The sequence below is a fragment of the Protopterus annectens genome, chromosome 12.part0 (genome assembly GCF_019279795.1).
Source record: "Protopterus annectens isolate FY-2018-M chromosome 12.part0, PAN1.0, whole genome shotgun sequence".
Taxonomy (NCBI): Eukaryota; Metazoa; Chordata; order Ceratodontiformes; family Protopteridae; genus Protopterus; species Protopterus annectens.
Genome location: NC_056746.1, coordinates 1,126,446,261 through 1,126,472,445, shown reverse-complemented (window position 1 = coordinate 1,126,472,445; position 26,185 = coordinate 1,126,446,261). Strand labels below are relative to the sequence as shown.

The window sequence follows — 26,185 nt, the reverse complement described above, 5'->3', positions numbered from 1 at the left end:
TCCTTTGATTGGCATGTTAAAAGTTAGCAAGAAGGTGGATTAAGTTTTCCAAATGTTGAATTATATGCCAAATCCATAATTCTGAATTTAATATCTCTATGGTTAAATTCCTCTTACCCATCCACTTGGAAATCTATTCATGAAACTTAGTAAATAATAGTAGCTATGTTGTAGAATATTTCTTTAAATTTGGAATGAGTACATTTTACTGGATCTTGAAAATCTTATATTTAAATGAAAAGAAAAACTACTATTCCGCTCCCTTCACTGATTACATCCTTATAACTTTTAAAAGATTCATGAATTTTAATTATATAATTAATAATTTATTGTTTTTATTGTTCCCTATATCAAATACTGTGGGTTGTTTGGGAAATTTTAATATAAACAAAATGCTAGACCTTAGCAATGCAAATTTAATCTTTTGGCATCAATTCTTAATTGGAAATGAATCACTTACTACTGATTATCTTCTTGTAAGACATTGTTTATAAAATAATAATTGGTTGACTATACAATCTTGTAAAACATATGTTAGTGATTAAATAAAAATCTCCATGGATTTTCAAACAAAACATATTTCAAAAATACTTAAGTTTTTTTTTTTTTTTTGCAGAATTAATAGTAACTCAAATAAGAATGAATCATATATATCCATAATTTATAAAATAATAAGAGAAGAGTCTGGTTTCACAAATTCATTATTTGTTGAGGCTGTAATGAAGTATCTAATGCAGTCTGGTTTCATATGATATTGGATTGTCAAATAGTAACTCCTTTTTATTTAAATTTAAAAATTCTGCCCAAGGTTTGTGGATGGATAATTGTATCATTTCTAACTCCATGATCTTATTTAATGCTCCAGTTCTGGATTCCATTCCCAAGGTGCAGGTCCCTCTCCTTTGGTCCATTTTAGTTATAACAAGAATAATTTTCACAAAGAACTGAAAATGTAAAACTACTCTTTCTTTCACTGAATTCATTAATTTAGCAAAACAAATGTCTGCAAAAAAGAATTCTCAACTGTCAAAATGAGAACTTTGTATATTACTCACCAGTTTAGACATTGGTCAAAATTAAATGATTTACTTGATAAATTTTAATGATTTAGTTTTCTATGTTTGATTTTGTTGTGGACATCTGTAAATATGTATGTTTTTGTTCTAATTATCTCTAAATAATTTTGTAAAATCTTTGTTTTAAAATTAATAAAAATTAAAAAAAAACAACTGGAACACCCAATATGAGCCTATGCAGACACAAGGAAGACATGTAGACTACTCACAGCTTGTACCCCAGCCTTGAACCTTACTGGAAGACCAAGTACTGTGAGGCAGCAAAGCAAACCACTGTGCCAGTGTGCCACCAAGTTATAATTTAGCCAGTATTAAATTATGACATGTATTGCAAACTCAGATAATTATTACAAAGAGATGTTTGCATTAACTCTCAAGAAAGGCTGTCTTGGGTGTTGGAATTGTACAGGGGAATTGGGGTCTATACTACATTATCAAAGTTTCAGAACTTCGAATCTGATATGGTTGACACCATATAATCAAAATATTGAAACACTGAAAATGTAATAAAACACAACAACCTATAAAAAAACAAACCATTTAAATGCTCTAAGCAGGGGAGCAAGCCCCTATGCACCCCCGGCTACTTAAATATACCAACTCCGAGATCGCATTACAGTAACAAAAAGGCAAATCTTCCTTTTCTGCACTATACGGATATCTCCATTAAAAGATTTGAAGTTTCAAGACTTCGATCATATGGTGTCAACCATAGCAGATTCAAAGCTTTAAAACTTTGATATTCTGATATAGACCTGGGAATTGGTAGAAGGGAATCAGGCTAAAACCTCTGTTAGCCCTACATGAATATATTAGGTACAACTGGAGACAGCCATATGTGAAATAAGAGTCACTTATCTATCTTTATATTATATTCTTTTGGTGCTGCTATTGGGAGAAGATGATAGGGCCCTGATAACACTTTGCATAGTAATCTGGCATTATATTTATGAGTTTCATATGCATAAAAACAGCATATGCTGGACAGTACATAGGAGTTGGTTTAATATATCCACAATGACAATAGACTTCCATCTTCATTTAATGACTCCCAGGTAGCCTGATATAATTTGTTGGAAATGTAAATATAATCTCACCTAAATACAAGAGTCAGTGAAACAAGACAAAAGCAAAGTAACATTTTTGAATTTTCCTTAATATATTATGTATTACTTCATCACAGTTTTGTTTTAAATGGGAAATGAATCAAAGCAATTAGAAAATTATGGATATGAAATTATTAAATAATGGAAAGGTTTTTGACTGTACCTAGCTTTTTTTGGTGAACAGTTGCCGTTCCATTGAGAATAGTGAAGAAACACTATGAGACGCACTAGAATGACAAGCAGAAACAGGCTGCAGGCGACCCCGGCAATCATGTATATTTTCAGCCCTTTCCTCTCTTCACTTTGAGTGGTCTCTAAAAACAAAAGTTCTGAAATTATCCAACTTTCATACAGAACAACTGAGTTGCAGTATAATTATTTTATTTACTGTGTTGCAAGATCTACAGGAAGCATAACTTTAAAGACAGTTTAACAGATTGCATACAATGTTTAATTCCCCAGAATTTGAGGGGAAGAATCATATTTATACTCAAACATCTATTCTTTTCAGTACTGACCTCTACCCCCCTCTGTACCATCTTAAGCATTTTGTGAATGCAGCTGTCCAGGGAATGTGATGGCACATAGTGAGATTTCAGTGTTATTATTACTCTTTTAAACATTTTGCTTGGATTTTATAGTACAAGTTTAAACAAACCAACGGTTTTAGTCAGTGAGTAAGATTCTTTGCTTAAATATTTATTCCTAACCACAATGTCCCAAAATTATAGTTATGTGATACTCCTTTTCTCAGAGCTAAGAACTACACCAGTTCCTCTCTGTTGTTGTTGTTGTTGGTCTTTCGGCTTTTCCTGGTTAGGGGTCGCCACAGTGGAACTCCGCTCCGCTAATGATTGGCAGTAGAATTTTACGGTGCCAAGTTGCCAGCTCGACACCCAACTTTCAATGAAGGCACGCCCATTCACACGTCTTTCAGAATGCTACTTGACCCACAGGGAGGACATGCAGACTCCACAAAGAAGGCACTCCCTGCACTCCAGCTGAGAATCGAATGGGAGAACCTCTTGCTGTGAGGCAACAATGCTACCGCTGCACCACCATGGATATGCACCACCATGGATACCACTGACAAAACACTGTTTGATAACATTTCATAGAAGGGACCAACAACTGTTCTTGGCATGTACCTGATGACCAGGTATTAACAGCCTTCATTTCTTGACTGGATTCACTGCCACATTTCCAACAGTGACTGGTCAGTCTTTGCCCTACTCACCACCTCCTGTATGTCTATCATGCACCATATTTTGGTGCCATCACAAAACTGGTCCTCATATGTGTGATGTTAGTGATGATATTTTTTACAAAAGCAACTCCCTTAGTGCTACTAGCCTTCTATCTTTGATATGTTCCCGTATACTGCAGCCTCTTGCTTTCTATGCCTCGGGCAAACAAATGGGTCATTCACCTGTGTTTTGTAAAGCCAGAAGTCATGCAAGGTTAAAAGTGAATCTTTGTAAAATGTGCTTATGCCAAGCTGAATTAAACAAGGTATTCCTTTTTGCATGTTTTTTTCCGTCTTCTGTTCTGATTTGGCAGCTTGATTTGTAATGTAGATGTCACCCAGTAACCACTTTTGTTTGTCCAAATGTTCAAGGACAGAGGAAGGGGCTAGTTCTTGGACAGGATGGCACCTTTTTCAAAGATAAGAGTCAGGGATGTTACATTGTAATGCAAGGGTCATTTAAACTGTTTAGGACCAATTTGGGATAAAATTAAAGAAGAAACAAATGTGAATGTGTTGAGACAAACTCTGACTGTTGTGATGGCAGTGGGACTAACTGGTTTATGACCAGTCTCTATAGTAACAAGGAAGTCACAAAAGGACTGCAATTTAATGAAATGTGGCATAGTAATGTGTGGATTTGCTATGAAAAGCTAACTTTTGACTTGCACATCCGCAACAATGTCAAAAAGACTCTACAAAACTGGGCACCCTCTACAGACATAAGTATTTCCTAAACCATTCTTTTAAACAAACCTTTGCTTCAACATTTCTCCTACCTTCCCTCCTCTATGGTGCTCCCCTACTTATCAATATTCAGCCCTCTCTGAAAACAAAAACTGAAACTTGTTACAATAAAATTGCCAAGTTTGCAACCAACACAAAATGCTCCTACCATCACTGCTACTCTCTCCACTCATTGAGCTGGCTTGAACTTCCACATTACCACACATACTCACAACTAACTACAGCACACAAAATCATTTATAAGCCTTCTAGCTGCCCAGCCCTCACACCAGTGCTAACTCTGTACCAACACAACAGACCACTCAGATGCAAAAAACAATTTCTCTTACAGATAGAAAAAAACAAAACTTCCACCTGGTCAAATGTTTTAGTCCTTCACTCTAGCCAAACTCTGGAACTCACTCCCATCAACTATCAGAACAATTAGCAATGCTTCCTTTTTCAAGACGTCTCTACACCATCATCTCTCCACCTTGTGGCAATGCTCCTGCACCTCCTATCAACCATCTATAACTTGAATTCCTTTACAAAATGATTTACTTACACTTACCTAATCCACCCATATGTTTGCTATAAAACGTAACATTTACATTCACCTAATTAACTATAGCTCCCAATCTTTTCTACTGTACTGTACTTATACTAATATTCTCTCTTAGTCCTCCAGCACACTCACGGCTGCACATTACTATACTATCCTATAAATGCCTCTTATTACCTTGTCTTTCATTAATATGTTGAACTAACTATAGGAATCTTATTACATCAGTACAAATAATACTATTCTTTCACCCAAACCCTAACATAATCTAACAACCAGTGCTCATCCAATGAAATATATTAACTATAACTGCAAATGTTTTCTTTTCCTTGTGCCTGATTGTACATATATTGTATTCTTGATTGCATGTACTTGTGTTATAATTTTCTGTATTTTTTTAAATTTTTGTAATACTTTTCATTGTATGTATATTGTATGTACTTATGTTGGAGTGTTTCTCCCCAGGCCACCACCGAAAATGGGTTCACTTTGGCCCAGTTGACATTCCTGGTAAACAAATGCAAATAAATAAATAAATGAGGACAAATGGACAAATGAGAATGTGAGGAAGTATGGAAGGAATTCAGGTGATTTAGGATACATAAACAGGCACTATAAACATGCATTCCACACTGATCTGGGTCTAGGGAGAACTAAACAGTTGGTAGCCTGTTAATGACATATACTTCCCAAGCAGCATTATGGAAAGGACTCTGTAAGGAATGCTAATGGAATTTCTGAAGTTAGATTCTCTAGTTAGACATGAAAAATATTTCAAGGAGCAGAGTGCTTGCTAGTAGAACTTGGACAATTTCATTGAGTGGATCACTACTGAACTGAGCAAGCACACTCATATGGATGTGGTATCAGTTCATTTTTTGGCAGATATTTCATAGGAGATTGGTGAGCAGGCAATTGTAATGATGAAGTAGAGATGAAACTGACTAACTGGAAGCAGAGCATGACAAATATGGAAGCATCCATCTGGAGAATAGATGGCAATTAACTGAGTGCCTAAGGGTTTAGTACTAGAATCAATCCCATTTAGCATGCTGTGTCTGATATAACAAAGGGGTTGGAGGACAACTCAGTTTTTTGTTGATTCCACCTAGAAGGATATAATCATCTTCAATGGAGGTATTCTCCAGGACAATCAGGTTTGGTTTACAGGGTGGGTAGGCAGATTACATGGGAACACTTCACAATGTCGAATTCCTGAAAGATTGAATTTCATATGGCCGAGACCATATGATCGAACTTTCAGAATCGTGACATTGTGAACGGAGATCTGCATACAGTGCGGAATGGGAGATTTCCCTTTTCCTCACTGTAGTGCAATCTCTGAGTTGAAATATTTAAGTAGTGGGGGTATGGGGGGTGCAGGGGGGCTTGCCCACCCAGAAACATTTAAATTGTATTTTTTTTGGATTTGTTTCGGAATTTCGATATTCCGAAACATCGATTATATGGTCTTGATCATATTAAATTCAATGTTTTGCATCCATTTTAGCATGGATGGTTAAGGTCATGGACTGGTAATGGGCATGATTCAGTAATGAAAAGAGTTCTGCAGTTCAGGGTGTGAATCCCTCATCCTCCATTTGCCTACATTGTGGGACTCTGATCAAGTCCCTTAACTAGACACTGCTCCTGGGTCATCCCTGAAAAGGATTGCTTGTGCTCAATTAGCTTACCTAGTTAACAAATAAAAGGGAATGTCAGCAGTGAAGACCATAAGAATGTTATGGTGTATAGCCAGGGAATATTTAAAAAAGTCATCCTGCCAATTTAAAAAACACTGGTGAAGCTAACTACACCATATTATTCTTTTACTAGTCATGATAACATTAACAGAAAATGAGGATAGTAGAAAGCATACAAACATGACTAATGGTGAGGGTAGCGAAGTTGCTGGAATATGAGTAGAGATATGGACAGCTTGCCTGACTATATCTGAGGGCATGGTAGGGTATATGATGTGGAAAAGCTGCACAGTGATGTAGTAAAGGGAGGTGGTTAGAAGAAAAGAACAAGGACTTGCTCGGAGAAGGAAATTTGGGAGGCAGATGGGAGGGAGAACTTTGAAAACTGACTTAAAGAAAAGCAGTTTGACAAAGAAGGTTTTGAGGTCCTACAACATATTAACAAAGAGAGAATAGTACAGTGTAGGTGAGAAAAAGGATTCAAGGATGCCTGGAAGAGATGAAAGAAGAGATTGGTAGCTGGGGGACAGCTGCATAAATGCCTCCTGTAGCACTGGGATAAACTCATTAAAAATAGGTCGCCTTCTGATAGTAACTTTATAAGTATGTTTGCATGTATTCATGTCATCTGGAAGGCAAGGCATTTACATGTGCTATTGTCAAGAGAGTAGGCTGAATGCTGTACATGTTCACACAGGAACACTTATGCCATCCTTGACACCGGCAGATATCCAGTTCTTTCTGGACCATTATATGGTTTTCCTAGTCAGGAATCTGAGGGAAGAGAACAAGGACAAGTCATCTGGACTATAAGCTGTCTGTGGTACTGCTAGGAGTATTTCACAAATACTACAACTTATTATAAAGTGAAGTAAATTTAAGTTGATGAAACATGTTTGCAAAATTGCACTATTTGTCATTTTTGGGGGGAAGCTACATGATACATTTGACTTCTAAAAGAAATGGTCTGCCAATTAACAATAGCTGGTTTCTTTGTCTAGCAGTATGATCAGCTGCCTACACTGTTAATATTGATTATCTATCTCATCAATAGCTCATGCACAGAAAAAGAGGGAACCAGAAAAAGCAGGCAGCAGCTTTCAAAGAGCTAATGCTAACAACAACAACAACAAAATCCCAGTGTGATCAAGGGTGAGGTGTGAACTGTGACAAGTTGCATAGCGAACACCTGTGATGTCAATCTCCAGTGAGAAGAACTGGCATTTCTATATGCTTTCCAGTTTCAGTTAATGAAGAGCATGTCATGATTGTACTTTTTCCACTGGATGTCTGAGAACAATGTGTCTACATACCTTTTGCAGCAAGGAACTAGGGCAGATGTCTAAACAATTGTTAATCTAAGGACTAAGGCCAATATACCACTGGTAGGGAGTGAGGTCAGGGATTAACAGCCTATGTAGCCAACACAATGTCTTAGAACAGGTAAAGTATTACCTAACTGAAAATAGTATGACTACCTCCTGTTCAAGCAACAAAAACATCAACATCCGTCCAACTGTACAGTACCCTGATGCCATAACTGCATGCTAGAATGCAAGCAGCTAGCCTGCAAAACTAGCATCTCTGAAAGAGTACTGCAATGTGGTTTCTTTAGCTGGTGCTTGGGGGGTAGCTGCTTGAGTCACTAAGTTGACTGACCAGGACAGCTGTGATGGAACCAGTTTTTCATCTTGGAGATGAGGAGTAGTATAACTGCCCCAAAGCCAACTTCAGTAAAACAGAATACATAATCTCACAGCTGTTATGTTTTGTCAGATGAGGAAGATGAGGGATAGGAGATTACAAATATCAGAAACATTTCTAGTGGCTTTCCTAAGCTGAAGAATGAGACTTGTTGTAGGCCTGCAAAATTTGTACTTTTGCAGATCCTTCCTTCCACGCCCAAAGACAAATCCATGCAGTCTGTCATTGCAAGTGCTTCCACAATAGCCTCATTACTAAGATACCTGCATTCCCTCATAAACCTTCTTCTACAGTTGTGATTTCTCTATTCCAGACTTCTTGCCTTATCTCCCACATATTTTCTCCCTACCTTTCTCCCTTCCATTGTCATTTCTATCCTCTACTAATACTAGTCTATCTGAACTAAATGCAGATTACTTCTGTGATAAATACTTAGTTCCCTCAATGTTCTTAAGCTACTTGTACAAATAGTTTTGCGATTACTTGTATCAATTGTTTTGTGATTGCATGCACATATAATACATAGGCTGTGCCTGAAAATGGTTCATCAAATCAGCTACCCTGTTCAACAAATAAGTAAATAAATAAATACATTTTGTAATATTGATTTATATAATGTTTATTCCCACAAACCACTCTCTAATGTCAATATTCATGAAAATATTTCCCCTAAAGTAGTAAATATACATACTACTGTTAGATTGCTTAGATGATTTTTATGTACGATTGTCTCATGTTTTGTCTGACTAGGACCTTTAATTTTGCCTTAGCTGTTTCCTCTCTGTTTTCCTTACTACTTTGTTTTCTCTCTCCATTTGTCTATCCAGCTAGTCAACCTGCCTGTCCTGAATTAGGGTTTGGGAACCTGCCCTACCTGACGACCTCAAAACAGTAATTTAAAATAAAATTCCAGCTGTCTCTTCCTAAGTTAAGGAATAGAAGCAAACTTCTCCCTGAACTCATCCCCTCAAGGATACAAGAAAGTATGTTATTTGCTGTATGCTAATCTATTTGCTGTACATAATAGGTACAAATGTACCCTTCCCTGCCAGGATAACCAGCAGCCATACTCCTCTCTACTTCTTTACCTCCATCCCTTCCCTCTTGTAGCCTTTGTATTTGACTGCACTATTTTCCTCCCTTACTCTTTGTCCTCCTATCTCCCTCCAAGCGCTACTGTAGCAGTATAGTTTTTGCCCACTAGATGGCACCCTTCTCCTGATACTATCCTTGTACATCTAACCAATTGCTTCATATTAGAAACTCTCAGAGAACTAGTTTTTCCTTACTTATTTTATTGTAGTCCCACTGTACAACTTCAAATTTACCACCACAGTTCACTTAGCTACCCTTCCTCCTCATACTTCCACTTAAGTCTACTACCACCTTTACTCTCTTCTACCTTCACTTACCCTCAGCAGTCAGCATTTCACTGATTGTTTTCACTGAATTCTCTTTTTTTTCATCCTTCACCTGGTTCTTCCCACTCCATTCGCCCTGCGGGCTCACTCTGTTCCCCTACCCTACCCCCAAATTCCACACACCCCCAGTATACCTAGCCTTATACCTCTCTAACCACTCCCACCTCCCCATTATCCAATCCCATCCCACATCTCATTAAAGATATCCTATCTTACTATACTCCTCCTACTTAACTTTATACTCTTATCTACTTACTCTCCACCCTCTACTACTTCAGCACTATGCCTACTTATCCCATATCAACTCACCTCAAACCCCTACTCCTGTTCTTAATTCTGCCTTTCCTTTTCCTTCCTTATGTCCAAACTGCCTATGAACATCTTAGCTTCACTAACTTCCAGCTGCACACAAAAGATACTTCCCCATCATCCTCATCAGCTTCTCTTAAACACATCACCATTACTTCTGTAACTAACTACCGCCTCCCAAAGTATCATAGAGTCATCCACATTAGCTATAAACACCACCAAGTCAAAAGAGCGCATAACATATTGAATCTTACTGTAGTTCACACACATAGACTACACCTTCACCTCCTACTTGATGGTGACACTCATCCCAATCCTGGCACTTCTATTTTTAGACTGACTAACCCAGATAAACCCTCTCCCTCTTCCTTTCACACCCCTACTAGGCCTCCTAACTCCCTCTTCATATCTCATTTAAACATACGAAGTGTCAATAATAAAGTGACTCACCATCATGCCCTACTGAATGTACATGACTTTGACATTCTTTACCCTTCCGAAACATGGTTAAAACCAACAACCCAAGGCTATGAAATCACCCCTCCTGGGTATAGTATTATAAGAATGGATCACCTTAACAAGAAGGGCGGGGGCATAGCCTTATTATACAAAGCAGGCCTCCAAGATACACCACTTGATACACACCCACCTTCTGATAGCAATACTGAAATTCTTATCGCTAAGCTACAGCTAAACATTAGTAAGTCCATCTACATGATATGCTCATATCTTCCTCCAGGTAATAACATCACCTACCTTGAAAATATCCATAGCTGGCTATCCACTAACTATCCACAAGAAACCATTCTCCTAGGCGACTTTAGTATAGACTGGAAAACCTGTAATTCCAATAATCCATCTAACCACATAAACCTTTATGGCTTCTCCCAAACTATCACTTCACTTACTCGTATCCATAAACCTACCAACAAAGAAACCACCCTAGATTGGATTCTTATAAATACTCTATCCACAACATATATGACAGGTATCCTACCAGCTGACATTAGTGATCACTCTCTAACTTATATAATTCGACATAAGACTAATATTACCAGTCCCTCAACTTTTAGAAATTCTCGTTGCAATAAACATTTTAACCCAGAACGCTTCCAGAATGAACTGAGTGTTTGCAACTGGTCACCCTTAAAACACCTGCAATTAGATGAAGCAGTGGCATACTTCAAATCTAAGTTCCTTGAAATCTTGGATTTCCATGCCCCTTTTCGTACTCGATGGAGCACTACCAAAAGTGCTCCTTGGCTTACGAAGGAAACTAAGCAAAAGATTCTACTTAGAAACAAATTTTGGGCCAAATGGCGTACCTCTAAAACCCCATCAGATCATCTAAAATTTAAACAGCTTAGAAACTCAACTAAAGCATCAATACTACTGGACAAAAAAAACTTCTTCTTTCAACTTCAACAATCCAATCAACAAAGTCCACAAAAATTCTGGTCAGGAATCAATAGACTACTACATCCAGGCATCTCTAAAACACCAACCCTATCTAGAATCATCAACAACGCTCCCAAACTAATTGCTGATTCCTTCAATACCTTCTTCACTGAAGCTATCCAGTCACTTGCTAACTCTCTACCTCCTGTATCCTCTAATCTTTCTTCATCCTTAAATAATTCACCACCCACTTTCCAACTCCAACCTGTACCTACATCCCTTATCTGTACTCTCCTTCAAAAACTTAAACCCTCTACCCCCTCTGCTGACATCTTACCTGCTAAGTACCTTCAAATAGCAGCTAAATTTATTGCTTACCCTATCTCTATCCTAATTAATAGAACCATCACTGAAGGCACCATCCCATCCATCTGGAAAGTCTCACATATAATTCCCCTACACAAAGGTGGCAACTCAACAGAACTTTCTAACTATGTTCAATTGCCCTACTCTCTCCCATAGCTAAAATCATGGAAAAATGCATCCATCGGCAACTGCTAGACCACCTCCTCCAAAATAACCTTTTAGCTAGCTATCAACATGGCTTTCGACCTTTCCATAGCACCACTACAGCCCTTCTATCATTTTCTGACCACATTAACAAAAAACGTAACAATAACACCCTTTTCTCTGCTATCTTTATAGATCTTTCAAAAGCATTTGATATGGTTAAACATCACCTACTACTGAATATATTTAAGTCCCTTTCACTTGATAGTCAAGCACTACAGTGGTTCAAGTCCTACTTAGATAACAGGCAACAGGCAGTACTCTGGGACAACACTCTATCTTCCCACCTTCCTGTCTCCCTTGGTGTACCCCAAGGTTCTATTCTGGGCCCTCGTCTATTCTCTATCTTTATAAATGATCTATCTACTAGTATCCCACATGCTGTATCCATTCAATACGCAGATGACTCCACTTTAATCTCCTCAGCTACTGAACCGTCTGAACTGGAGTTCCTCACCCAAAATGTCTTTGAGCTTGTTGAGGACTGATTTTTACAGTATTGTCTCCTCCTTAACCCCAAAAAGACTAAACTACTGCTGTTTACTCCCACACTCAGGTCCACCCCACTTTACTTCACTATTAAATCTAAAAATAGTACAGTTATATCCCCTGACACTACCACTAAACTCTTAGGAGTGACAATTGACCACAACCTTAACTATAATACTCATATTAACACCACAATAAAATCAGTTAACCGAAAACTAGGCTCCCTTTATAGAATTAAATCTTTCCTTACTCCCATAGCTAGAATTTCTATTGAGCACACCCACCTCATCTCAACACTCTTTTATGCCTCCCCTATATACACAAATCTATCAAAAAGCAACCTCAGCAAGCTGGCAATCTGATACAATCATATTGCCAGATTTGCTACCGGCTCCCCTGTTAGATCCCACCACTGCCAAAATCTGAAACAACTGGGTTGGCTGGAACTGCAGAACTAAATTCTACTTCACCAACTAACTATTACCCATAAAACCCTTTATCATCCAAGTAACACACCAATTCTCACAAGTCTAATCTGCCCATATAAAAATCTTGCAAACCTACGCTCTGCAAACAAACTACTCGTCACTACTCAAAAATCTAACAATAAAGCAGGAGAATCCCTTTTTGCTAACACTGTAGGCAAAAGCTGGAACCTACTTCCTGGTGAACTTACATCTCTTTCTTCAACTTCACTATTTAAAAAGAAACTCAAATCATACCTTACAACCCACTGGCTATGTCCCTGTACTAACTAGAGTATCTCTCACTGTTAGTCTTGCCCAACATCATTTTGCATCTCTCTTTCTGCAACTTTAAGGCCACAACCTTCTAAGCTGACTTATTGTACCTATGAACAACAGAATTGGCCATCTTACTGTCTTATCAACAAGTTACTACCCTTCAACTAATTTTTCCAATCCCATTTTTAAGTAGTTTGTTCTCTTGTTCCTGCTCATTACTTTGTTTTGGGTGTCTACCACATACTTCTAAATCCTTTTCTTTCATCTCATAGTGAAAAAAAATATATATCATGTATGCTGTTACCATGGAACACCTGTTATTGTCTAACAAGCTTCCTGTAATTAATGTTTAATGTTCTGTTTGTGTATGTCTTCTATGTGGAGCTTTTCTCTCCGGGCCTCTACTAAAAATGGACATATACCCAGCTAGACTAGCCTGGTCAACAAATGTAAAATAAATAAATAAATAAATAAGTGTGGTTGTTAAATATTTTACAAAAGGAGACACAGCAATAAGGTGGTGGAGCTGCATTTTGAGATGAATATGAAAAGTACTGCCTATCACAAGAGACTATACAAATAAAGATTTAAAGGGCAATTGTGATAGTAAATCTATAAAGTAAGCATTGATCAAAATATGGCATATGAGTTTAAGACAGCAAAAGATGCGATGGAGTGATCTTACTGAGTCAAAAGCTTTCTTCCATCTTAGATGAGATGATACTTTCAGTACTTATAAAGTTACTGTCCCTGTTACAGTAATGCAGACCAAGCTCTGGGGATGGTATTAGTGCTGTGCAGCTGAACAGGAGCAGGTGCTTTAAGCATCCACTGGACAGGTCTGTACTTTAGGGGTAGGAAGTATACAGTGATTAGATGCACACTCTGTAACTCATTTTATCTGGGTGGAGAAAGGGCATAACATAAACTGCTTGGTGCCAGCTCACACACTGGGATCATGGGAGTTTAAAAATGTGAAAAACAAACAAAGGTATTCCTAGCTGATGTCAACAAAGGCATTCTGACCCACAGCAGTTACAGAACCCAGACCCAGCAGACAGAATACAGTATACCTTGCTTTAGACTGATTCTGATGGTTATAAAGGCAACATTGGCATCAAAAGGATGTGAGTATTTGAAAGTGCTCAAGGTCCTAAGTGTGCACTTAGACTGATTGTGTCATCTAATTATGAACTGATGTGCTGGGATAGGAACCTAAGTAAGGTAAATGTCCAGGATGGAGAAATTGATAAGGAACCTCAAAGGGTGGAAGGTAGAATCTGCTGCAAAGTACTTCAATATAAAAATTATTACTTTTATATTTAAACCCAGTGTTAACTGCTGCTCATCCTAAAACAAAGTATACTTGTCCAGTCTTGAAAAATTCTCCAGTTCATGTATGCTGCAATCAGGTTTTCAAAATCAGCATGAGAAAGAAAAATTTTCACACATCTGAATATGCTAAAATATTGGTAGCTATTTTCTGTTACTTGTACTACTATTGTTTTTAAAAAGCTTCAGATAATTATGTTACTGTTAAAGTCAGAATGAATGTATCTTTCAGTTTAAATCCTCCCTTTACACTGTTAAAAAGCATTCAATACAGGGCGACGCCAAGATGGCCATCTCATAGCAGCTTCATGATACTAGTATAAAAAACAGGAAATAACCTTTTATTTTAGCAAAAATACTTAGAATTGATAGATGAAAGTATAAACTATATTATTAGTAACTTTGGTGAAGTTATGCAAGTTTTTTTTTCCTGTCAAATTATAAAGGAGAATATATCATTTGTGGAGATGAGCACTTCAAAGACTTCTCATTCTGACATGGCTTTAAAAAAAGAAATGCAGTTTGTGACGTGCTCTATAAGAACTCTCACTAAAAATGGATGATTTTAAGGAGAATTTACAAAACATCAAGGAAAATTGTCAGAAACAAACAGATTCTCTCAAGGAACTTATACAGCAGCATCAATCCAGAATAACACACTTAGAAGCATCCCTGGATGATCTTGATAGAAGACTGAAGGAAGAAGAAAGCCATAAAGCTTTTCTCATCAAACAAAACATTTGGCTTCTCAATAAAGTGGATGACCTGGAAAACAGGGAGAGAAGGTCAAATATAAGGATTTTTGGCATCCCTGAGGGAGCTGAAGGAGAAAATACCATTTCTTTCCTGAATACCTGGATTTCAGAGATTTTAGATTTAAAGGAGGGTCTGTCCTTTGGTATTGAAAGGACTCATAGAGCTTTAGGAAAGCCAGTGTCAACATCCTCCTCTACTCCTCCAAGATCAATAGTCATAAAGTTTCTATCTTATTTGGGCAAGGAGTTAGTCCTAAAATCTGCCTGGAGGAAAGGTCCATTAAAATTTAATGAAAACCCAATTAGGCCTGATGATGACTATTCTACCAGGGTTTTGGAAAAAAAAGCTTGGCCATTAATAAAACTGTTAAAGCAGAATAACATCAAAACTCAGCTTGTCTTTCCTGCCAGTATAAAAATTCTATATCAGAATAGAGATAATTTAATGCCCTAGTGGAAGCCAATGCCTTTATTAAAACAATAACATTATTTCCTTACCTGAAAATATGGAATGGGCATCTGCATCTCTGAAGAGAGTTGCTGAGAAATCTTCTTGGACTGATGTTAAAAAGAAAGAAAAAACTGAGTCAAAGATTGCTGTTCCCACTAAATCTCTCACAGCATCTACTGCAGCTGGACTTTAATTTGTTTTATACTTGCTAAATCTTCAAGTAAGGTATGCCATGACAATATTTTTCTTATTGCTTTTCTTTCTCCTTTTGCTTTTTCATTTCTATACTTTTTTGTTCATATACAAATTAAATAACTCTTTATGTTTTTAGTATATTAGTATAATATTACTGGTTTATTGAGTGATATAATTGAACAGTAAGATATATTTGCTTTTATGACCTCAAGATGACATGGTTTATTTCAAATAATATATAGCCCTTTGCCCTGCTAAATGTTCTTCTGAGTTATTACACAGCCATAGTCACTGCTGAGATTAATCTAGCAAAACTGTTTTGGATACATGGGATAACAGGGCATATCTATGATTTAATATATATTAACTATTCTTTTTAATATTTATAACTTCTGATTGTTTCAGAATATATATTGGTACCTTAGTGAACAAAAAGCTGTTTGCCAGCTTTTGACATAAATTCGGTCTCTCTGACAGTTATATGCTTGCATGTTTTATGGCACAAGGTTTTTAAGTGGTTAAAACTTATGTTTCCTGTAGACTTTAATGTTAAAGTACTATTTTCTCTCTCATTGGCACTGAATGTTATTTTACTGTTTGGAAGTATCTGACAGTTAAACTTTGCATTTGTTACTGTTAATAAGCAGACTTTGTGATACAGTTAAAGTGAGGTCAGAAAACTATACCGTGTAGCGTGCTGGGTGGGAAAATGTCAGTTTGAAATTTAAGAAGTGAAGCTTTCATTTGAAGTTGTAAATCTTTATTCATACTTTACAGATAGGACATCGGTTCCATCCTCGGAACTGAAACAGCCATTTCCCAGCTCATGCAAGCAAAAAACTCTTAGCTAAGAACCTACCCACAATGCCCCTCTCCTAGATACTCCAGATCCCATTTACTGCACTCCTGGTCAGACGTGTTTAGCCATCTCTCTCAAGCTAAGTAGTAATTTATTGTTTTTATGACAGTTTTTCTTCTGAATTTCAAAAATGTTAGTCAACTTAGTTTTTTTTTCACTGTCACCTATAACCTAGACCTATTTCCTACCTTTTTTTTTTGGTAATTTAAAATTTTACCTTTTTTGACTGTCTCTCTCTCCTGCATTTGACAGGCTTCCTTTACTGGTGGTATTCTTTAAAAAAATGTTTTCTACAGGATAGTATTATTTCTTTTACCATGTCAGACAAAGTTAAATTGGGTTTCAAACAGTGTGGCAAGTGTGGACGTAAGATGCCTAACTCAGATACACATGTCTGTTGTGTCTACTGTTTGGACATGGATCATTTGAAAGCTGATTGTGACATTTGTGCTGGTTTTTCTAATCGGACACTAGCAGAATGTAAGAATAAGCTTAATTTAAAAGGTTTACTCAAAATACCTTTCTCGGAGGCTCTACCTGGGTCGGAAGACTCACCCCTCCTAAGACCAAAAAATATAAGGAAAAATGGAGTCACTCAGTCCCTGCACCTCCATCAGGAACCGAGTCCATCCCATGCTTTGCCGGCACCCTCGACACAGACCTCTTCTGCACCAAGATCTGTGTCCTCTCCCTCGGTGCCGACCATGGTATTCACTCCTATCTCAGTTCCAAACACAGCACCACTGACTTCTGTGCCATCTTTGGCTCCTGCATCGGTTCCGATGACTGTTCTCCATGGGCCTCGATGACTGCACATATCTTGGCAACATCCCTGGCCACAGTACCGACAGTTTCTTCAGCTCCATTGGCTACAAAACCCGATTTCATGCCAAGGACTAGATATTCTCCAACGTACGATCCTTTCTTGGGGCAAAGGTTTAGTCCCTTTCTAGAAAGACCTGATTCCCCTTCTGCAGCCTCTTTTAGATCCACTAGGAGTATTTCTAAACTAGACCTAGTGTGGGTTGTAGACCAGCTTCTGGTAGCTAGGGGATTGCCCATTCCAGCTACTCATCCTGTCCCCCTGGCTCGTAAGCTTCTATCTCATCTTCCCCTGCTTATCCACCCCCATCTCCCACTTTGGTACATACTGTCTCTACTCCAACAGCAGTGCCTTCCCTGTCGGCACCCATCACACTTGCAGCATTGGCTATGATGGAGCCGATGCTTTCTTGGAGTGGTGCTTGGACTGCCTGTACCTTGGTATCTAATCTGGCACCAATTTTCTCGTTGGCACCATCTATGTCCACGTTTCCAACAATTGCCAGTTCTCTCGTCACCCCTCAACTGGAATTAGTCATGGGTGCTCCTTCTGCAGAGGTGATGGATAAGGCCCTTCACTCTGAAGGCTTACAACCAGACCCTAGGACACCAGTATCAGAATCCCCTGTGAAGACAACCCCTTCTCTGAAATCCTCTTCAGAAGATCCCACTGGAGATCCACCCCGGAAGAAACGGTGCAAGAGGAAGCACCTTGACCCCCCCGGAGGAATCTATCACAGAAGACACTGATTGTGATGAAGGGGAAGGGTCCCCTCATTCTCTCCTAGATGATGTTTCATTCAGAGACATTCTCAAAATCCTCAAACAGCGGGGGAATGAAAGTCCTCTAACCTTTCTTCTGAGGAATCAGTGTTTTGGCAGGCCTTCTGTACCCAGCCATCTACTTCCTGAGTGACCCCACCAGCAGATGATCTAGTTAAACTAACTGTGCAGTGTGCCTGGAAGGCCCTGGACAATGTAGAACCTGTCCCCTGGAGGCTGGACAAAATTTTATCTACACCTGAAGACCAGCCCCACTAGTCCAAGCAGGTGACAGTTGACGCTATGGTCATGGCGGTGGCCACCAAGAGGGAATTGGCAGAAAATAGTTCCACTGTTCATCCTCCAAATAGGGAATCTCGGATCATGGACAGACTGGGAAAATGGACTTATGCTTCAGTGACCTTCGCCATTCAGTCATTGACTTCTCTGGTGCACTTTACTCGCCTCCAAAGAGACTTAATTTTTGAAATGGCTTCCTCTTTGGTGGGGGCACTGCCTGATGAGGTGTGTGACACTGTTGCTGCACAGCTAGCTACCCTTGAGTCCATCTCAAACTCCTTGATGCATTTGATATCTCACATTGCCGAGGGGGCAGCCCATGCGACTGCATCTTGTGTTGTCATGAAACGTAATGCTTGGATGCGGTTGTGTGATTTCACAGACCCTTTTAAATCTTTCTTCATTAATGCACCTGTCAATGAATCTGCACTTTTTGGTCCCAAGGTATGTGACACACTTGCACTTAGTGAGAAAGACCTTGTCTGCTGTGGGCATACATTTTTACAACCCCCAGAGACCCTTCTCCAGGAATCAGAAAGGGGGAAAGACATGGTTCAAGAAATCCCAAGGATCCTTTTGTGGCACTCATGGTGAGCAATCCCTCCGGGGCAGAGGGGGCTACTCATATGAAAGACATCCTTTTCAGAGTAGAGGGGGTCCACGTAACCAGGGAGCCACAGATTCTTTCTCCAACAGATCCTACCAGTGCTCCTGAGCAGCTGCCCGATTGCTTTCCTCTGGAACCAGTCAGGGTCATTTCTCTCTGCATCTACTAGTCTGGTATCTTATTACTACTGATGTTTGGGTGCAGAGAATAATATTCAGAGGCTATAAAATACCCTTCAACCTGACTCCCAGACCCGTCAAATGAATCCCTGATGTACCACCCAATCAGAGGGGATTAGCAGTCTTAGAAATAGAAAAACTGCTAAGAAAAAGGGTCATTCAACCAGTCTCACCAGAACAGACAGGATCCAGGTTTTACTCTAGGTTCTTTTGAGTGCCAAAAAAGACAGGAGACTAGAGACCAATCCTGGATCTCAGCCTACTCAACAAATTTATCAAACCTCAGAAATTCTGGATGGTCACAGTACAGTCCATTCTTCCCTTCATAGAGACAATTGGATGTGTTCTATAGACCTACAGGATGCGTACTACCATATAAAGATAGATCACCACTCCCAAAGGTTTCTCCACTTCCAACTGGGAGCCAATCACTACCAGTTCAGGGCACTGCCACTCGGTCGCTCAACAGCCCCCCCTGAGTGTTCACCAAATGTATGGCAGTTGTGGTAGCTCATCTTCAACTACAAGGATTCCAGATGTTTCCCTATCTAGACAACTGGCTCCTTACTGCTCCAACCAGGAATCTCCTAATTCACAGCCTTTCTTACACTCAAGATCTTGCTCTCCGCTTAGGGATTACAATCAACAAAAACAAATCTCAGATGTCTCCAACAAAGACACTGGAGTTTATTGGAGTGGTCTTCAACACAACATCCTGCCAAGCTTCTCTCCCCTCTCACGCCTTATGAGCCGTTGCAAGGAGGCAATGCTATGGTGAATGGTGCCACAAAAGAATCTTTGATGTCGACCATTCTGTCTTCCCCAACCCACAGCCACATTGACCACAGATGCTTCTCTTTTGGGGTGGGTGGGGCATTTCCAGGGAAAGACTGTCCAAGGCACCTGGACCTGAGGGCAGTTCTCTTAGCGTTGCAAGTGTTCCATGCATCCCTGCCTTCAGGGATAATTACAATTCAGTCAGACAACATGTCAGTTGTCTGGTATATCAACAAGCAAGGCAGAACCAGATGTTACCCCCTGTGTCGGGAAGCCATGAGGATTTGGCACTGGGAGATAGCTTCCAATCGCTTTCTTACAGCAATGCACATTCCCGGGAGCTCCAACCTTATTGCAGACAATCTGAGCAGGAACATCCTGATGCCTCACGAATGGTCCTTCAATCCTGTAATAACAGCTCAGATCTTCCAGCATTGGGACAATCCTTGTTGTGACCTGATTGTTTCCCCCCTGAATTACAAATGCAGGAGCTATTTTGCCTTGATTCCCCCTCAGAGGGAATCACCGAGGGATGCTCTAACACACGATTGGCCCCTAGGTCTTCTGTATGCCTTTGCCCTGTTTCCCCTCATCCCAAAATTTCTCCAGAAATCTCAGAGGTTGAAAAGCAAAGTGATCCTCATTGCTCCCTACTGGCCACATCAAGTCTAGTTCCCTTTTCTATGGCCTCATCTGATTCACAGCCCATGGATCCTGGATCATTCCCAGGACCTGTTATCCCATCCTCAGGGATTGATCCACCCGAACCTGCACAGTCTCAAGCTCACAGCCTAGTTCCTCCACTTCCAATGATTGCCAGACTACCTGACATCCCATCTCCTGTTCATGAAATTCTTCTGGCCTCACACAAACCTTCCACTAGAAAGGTTTATTCTAGTAAATGGACTAGGTTTTCTATTTGGGCCAAAGATCAGAGGTTAGACCCTTTCTCTATGCCTATTCAAAAGATTCTGCAATACCTGACTACTCTCCTGTATGCAAGAGCCTTAGCTTCAATGATCACTGTACATTTAGCAGCTATCGCTAATTTTCATAATGGTCTGGAAAATTCTTTGATTATGTCACACCGCCTATGCAAGACTTTTTTGAAGGGAGTATTACATGTTAAACTTCCAGTCAAGCCTCCCTTAGATCCCTGGGACTTGACTATGGTGCTTCAATCTCTTGCAGGTTCTCCCTTTGAGACTTTTGACTCATGTGACTTAAAATGTTTGTCTTGGAAAACCATACTTCTAGTAGCACTCACCTCAGCGAGAAGAGTATCTGAGCTGCAGGTCTTTGGTGTCAAGAGTCCTTACTTGATCTTCCACAGGGACTGGGTGTCCCTTAGTACTGACCCTTCCTTTTTGCCCAAGGTCATTTCTGTATTTTCCATTAATCAATCTATTGACCTGCCGGTTTTCTTCCCAAGGCATTCTAATAGAGGGGAGTACCTTTTGCACACCCTTGATGTGCACCGACAGCTTTGTTGTTATTTGCACAGGACTAAATCTTTCAGGAAAACAGACCAATTCTTTGCAGCCTTTGCAGGACTTAGATTGGGTAAACCTGTTTCCAAACTGACCTTATCCTCTTGGCTTAGAAATGCCATTACCTTTATCTACCAACAGAATAAGCTACCCTTACCTTCCAGAATAAAAGCTCATTCTACCAGATCTATGGCTACATCTGTAGCTTTTCATTCCAGAGCCTCTGTGGATGACATATGCATAGCAGCCACGTGGGCAAGACCACATACCTTCATATCTCATTACAAATTGGATTTGGCCTCCGGGGGACGAGCATCTTTTGGTTCTATGGTGCTCAGGAATATCCTTCCTTAGGGTCACCCAGCACTTAAGTAGCTGGGGACTCAGTCATATCTGTAAAGTATGAATAAAGATTTACAACTTCAGATAAAGAAGTTATGTCTTACCATAACATTCCATCTGAGTTGTAGATCTTTATTCATTCTTTACTTCCCACCCTCCTTCCCCCTGCCTGGACTCCTGGTGGATCCTACTTTTTTCTATTACTACATTTTTACCTAGGGTGGGCAAACTCGATCTGGAGTATCTAGGGGAGAGGCATTGTGGGTAGGTTCTTCGCTGAGAGTTTTTGGCTTGCGCGAGCTGGGAAATGGACGTTTTGGTATCGAGGACGGAACCGAGGTCCTATCTGTAAAGAATGAATAAAGATCTACAACTCAGATGGAAAGTTATGGCAAGACATAACCTCTTTTTACTTAGCTCATGACATCATGCATTCTATGCATGCAGATCAGATTACATTACATCTAATGTGTATATGCAAGCTTAATTGTAAATGTCAAGTTTCTGATTGGGTAATATTGCATAGTAGGGTTCTTTTACAAGAATTATGAGCTACACTGTCTGCAAACATATTCAAGGTTCCCTTTTATAATAGTGAATATATTTTGTGATCAAATATACATAGAAATGTTATTTTTTCTTGTAAACAGTTAATTATAGCCACTATTTCTAGTGAATATACTGGAGTTTTTTATAAATAGATCTTTATAAATAACTTTCCTATGCAGTTAGCAAGTGTTTAGTATAGGCTTATACATTTACAGGAAATGCTTATGACTAATGGTAATAACTATAAGGATACTCAAACACCATACTAAATCCTAGCGAATATATGTATGAATAATTTTGATTGAACTATACTTACTTTGCATTTAATATGTTGATTTCCTTATTGTATCCTAGATATTATTTATTTTTCAGATGTCATATTTTCAGTTATTATAAAGTCATGTTTTTAGTATATTAGCACTTTATGACAGGAAAAGAAATCAGTAATATCTATGACTTATGATAACACAACAAATTTATGAGTTTCAGTATTACCCTATTACTATCGTGGATATTTACAGCTATCTCTATCTTAATTTTGTCTTTGAGTCATTCACATTTAAGACCTGTTATCCATAGCAAGTTTTATATAAATAATGTTTTTTTACTAATTTTTGTCATTTCAACTGATGCCAGTTAATTATTATTGATTTTATTCAGTTATTTAAACATCTGCTATTCCAAAAGTTTAGGAGTTAATTAAGGACAAATATGTCTTATGGAATATTTCTAAAAATCTATGTTAACATCTTTTGGGAATGACACACACTCACTATGTGTTAACACCCAGTTCTTGTTAAGTTTTTATTTAGTGGGAGTTTGTCATGATAAGATTTATTCAAAGGGAAAGTAAATGCAAATGCTAAATGATTCTTTGATTTGTTCTGCCATTTTGAAGTTTTTATTAGAAGTAATACAGATGACATGCTTAGGTATTTTGGGTAATCATTTAGATTGTTAATAAAGCTAATGTTTCCTTAGTCTATTAAGCACTAAATTCAGATTATATATATCCTAATATGTCTCTTGCTTCCTTAGTGAATATATACTGTATAAATGTTTTAATAATAGTGTATGTAACTCATCTCTAAAACCTAACTGGAATCAATATCTGATTAGTTGTTTATCACTACTATTTTTCTCTTCATTTATAATATATTCTCCATTTTTTACATTGTTTTCATGGGCTCAAACAAGCAAAGGTTGATGGTTGGGATAGGTAGTCTAGCAGATTTAGTTTTGTTTGCTAGGAATGTATCTCAATCCATGAATAGGGTGTAGGCTAAACAAGGAGAAGGTTGCTGTCAGCTGCCTGTCAGGTGCCAGGATCCACCACATAACCCACACACTCAGGTCACTCCACAACAAGTACAAATATGACTCTGTCGTTGTCCATATTGGTGTGAATTACCTGAGATGTACCTCCCTGGACTACATGAAAAGAGACATGGAAGAGCTCTCCGATCTTGTAGCCCAGGCAGATATGACCCTAGCAAAGAAAATAGCACTAGCTACCTGATAAAGAACATAAACATAAAAAACAGGACTGAGCTTGCAGAGCAAAGATGGATACTCAGATTGAATGCACATACCTCTCCAGGGATTAATGAGGCAGTGTCCCTGAAACCTTTTCTAAAAGCTAGGACACTTAAGCATTAATGAGTTATTATCAGACAAATGTATTTTTTGCTATACTTTTTACTACTTTTTAAATGAAGTCCTTATATGAAGTTTTAGCATGCATAATTGAATAATTGATGTTTTTAATTAATGTTTTAATTGATTATTGAGTGTATAAAAGTAGGTGTATGAAAGGATTTTATTTGAGTCTGAAGAGGTCAAGAGGATTGTGAAAGCGCTTACTTTTTGTCTCTACAATTAAAGTGGATTTATATCAGCCATGGTGACTGGCTCAGCCTGTTTTTCTTATAGGTATGACCCTAGCCCTGAGTAGCATTCTGCCATCACCCAGAATGATGCCGCAGTACAAGGACAAAATGATTGACGTCAACAATTGGCTAAGCTTCAGGTGACATTCTAAAGGGATCCAGTATCTGTCTGCTTGGGATGACATGGTCGACAGACCACGATGCTTTGCCAGAGATGGCCTGCACCTGTCACTCCTGGGATTCTGGATACTGGCTAAGCTTCTTGCCGCCCCTATAGTGCCCTTTTTAGGTAAGGTTCAAATGACAAATTCACCACCGTAACAGGAAGAGGCAAGCAAAAACTGAGGGTGATGCTACTCAATGCTAGAAGTCTAAATTACAAAATGCATTCACTCGAGGCACTCCTTAAAATGGAGAACATCGATATCTGTGCAGTGACTGAGACCTGGTTCAAGGCTCCAGAGAGCACCCTTGCACTACCAGGCTATAACTCATACCACACTTTTCGGTCATGTAACCTGGACCGGAACACCAAAGGCAGAGGTGTGTCCATATTCATTAAGGATATCCACACCTCCAGTCTAGTTGCTCAGCATAATGCAGCCGAGGTTATCTAAGTGCAACTAACTCTGGGCAAAACTGCAATCCAAATTGTAGCTTGCTACAGATCACCCACCATGCCCCAGGATTCCTACTCCTCTTTTCTTGATGTACTGGAAAATATTAGGGTTCAACCAAACACCCTAATAATGGGTGATTTCAACTACCCCACCATTAACTGGGAAAACTATTCATGTACCAACTCCTTTGCTTAACGCTTTCTGGAATTCATAAACTCCAATGCCCTGGATCAACTTATCTACACCCCCACTAGGGGCAACAATATCCTAGATCTAGTCATTACCACACCTGAAATCAATGCCTCATTGGTCCAATCCAACCATAAGCTAATCACCCTAGATATCCACATCCTGCCCCCACCCCCCATTAAGGAAACCATGGTAAAAAATTTCTCCAAAGCCAACTTCATGCTTCTTAAGACAGAAGTGATGAACTTCATGACACCCATGCAGATGGACAATACAGTTACGACTACTGAATCCTACACAATTGCACTTTATAAGCACTTACATGAGTGCATGGATCGTGCTATCCCAAACAGAAACAAGATGCTATCCTCCAAAAAAAGGAAGCCAATCTGGTGGTCCGCTGCCACAAACAAACTGTAAAACAGAAGGAAGAAACTGTTGCAAAAGAGAGTAAAATCCCATGAGTGGAAGAGCTCCCCAGTCAGCCTCAGTAAGAAGCTCCGATCCCTGATAAAATCCTCCAAAGCTAGTTACGAAAACAAAATCACCACTGATTCTAAAGACAACCACAAAGCATTCTATAGCTATGTCAAGAATCTCAATGGCAACACTCAGACCTGCTCTGAGTTACAGCACAATGGCACTAAATATACAGACCCAACTGATATTGCCAACATCCTGGCAGATAGGTTCAGTGCTAACTTTACCCTTCTCTCACCACCAAAAGAGCCCATCTCTATACCGGAAGAATGCAAAGTTCCTGTAATCACGGCTGCACAGGTAAAAACCACACTCTCCAAAGCCAAGAACACAGCATCCATGGGACCAAACAACATCCCAGGCTGTGTTCTACACAAACTACAGAATGAACTGGCACCCCACCTAAGTACCATGTTTAATCATAGCCTCACCTCAGGCTTTGTGCCTGCTGAATGGTGCACAGTGATGGTTATCCCACTCCGCAAGGGGGGAGCCACTATGGACCCCGGGAACTACCACCCCATTAGCCTGATG

At 39.1% G+C, this 26,185-nt stretch overlaps 1 protein-coding gene across 1 annotated transcript in view; it reads right to left on the bottom strand.

Moving 5' to 3' along the window:
• LOC122817377 (signal-regulatory protein beta-1-like) overlaps window positions 1–26,185 on the bottom strand; it is a 281,645-nt gene that overhangs the window by 116,362 nt on the left and 139,098 nt on the right. Inside the window, exon 3 of the mRNA XM_044090570.1 lies at window positions 2,346–2,496. Within this exon, the coding sequence (XP_043946505.1) occupies window positions 2,346–2,496 (151 nt within the window). The remainder of the gene's footprint in view (window positions 1–2,345; window positions 2,497–26,185) is intronic.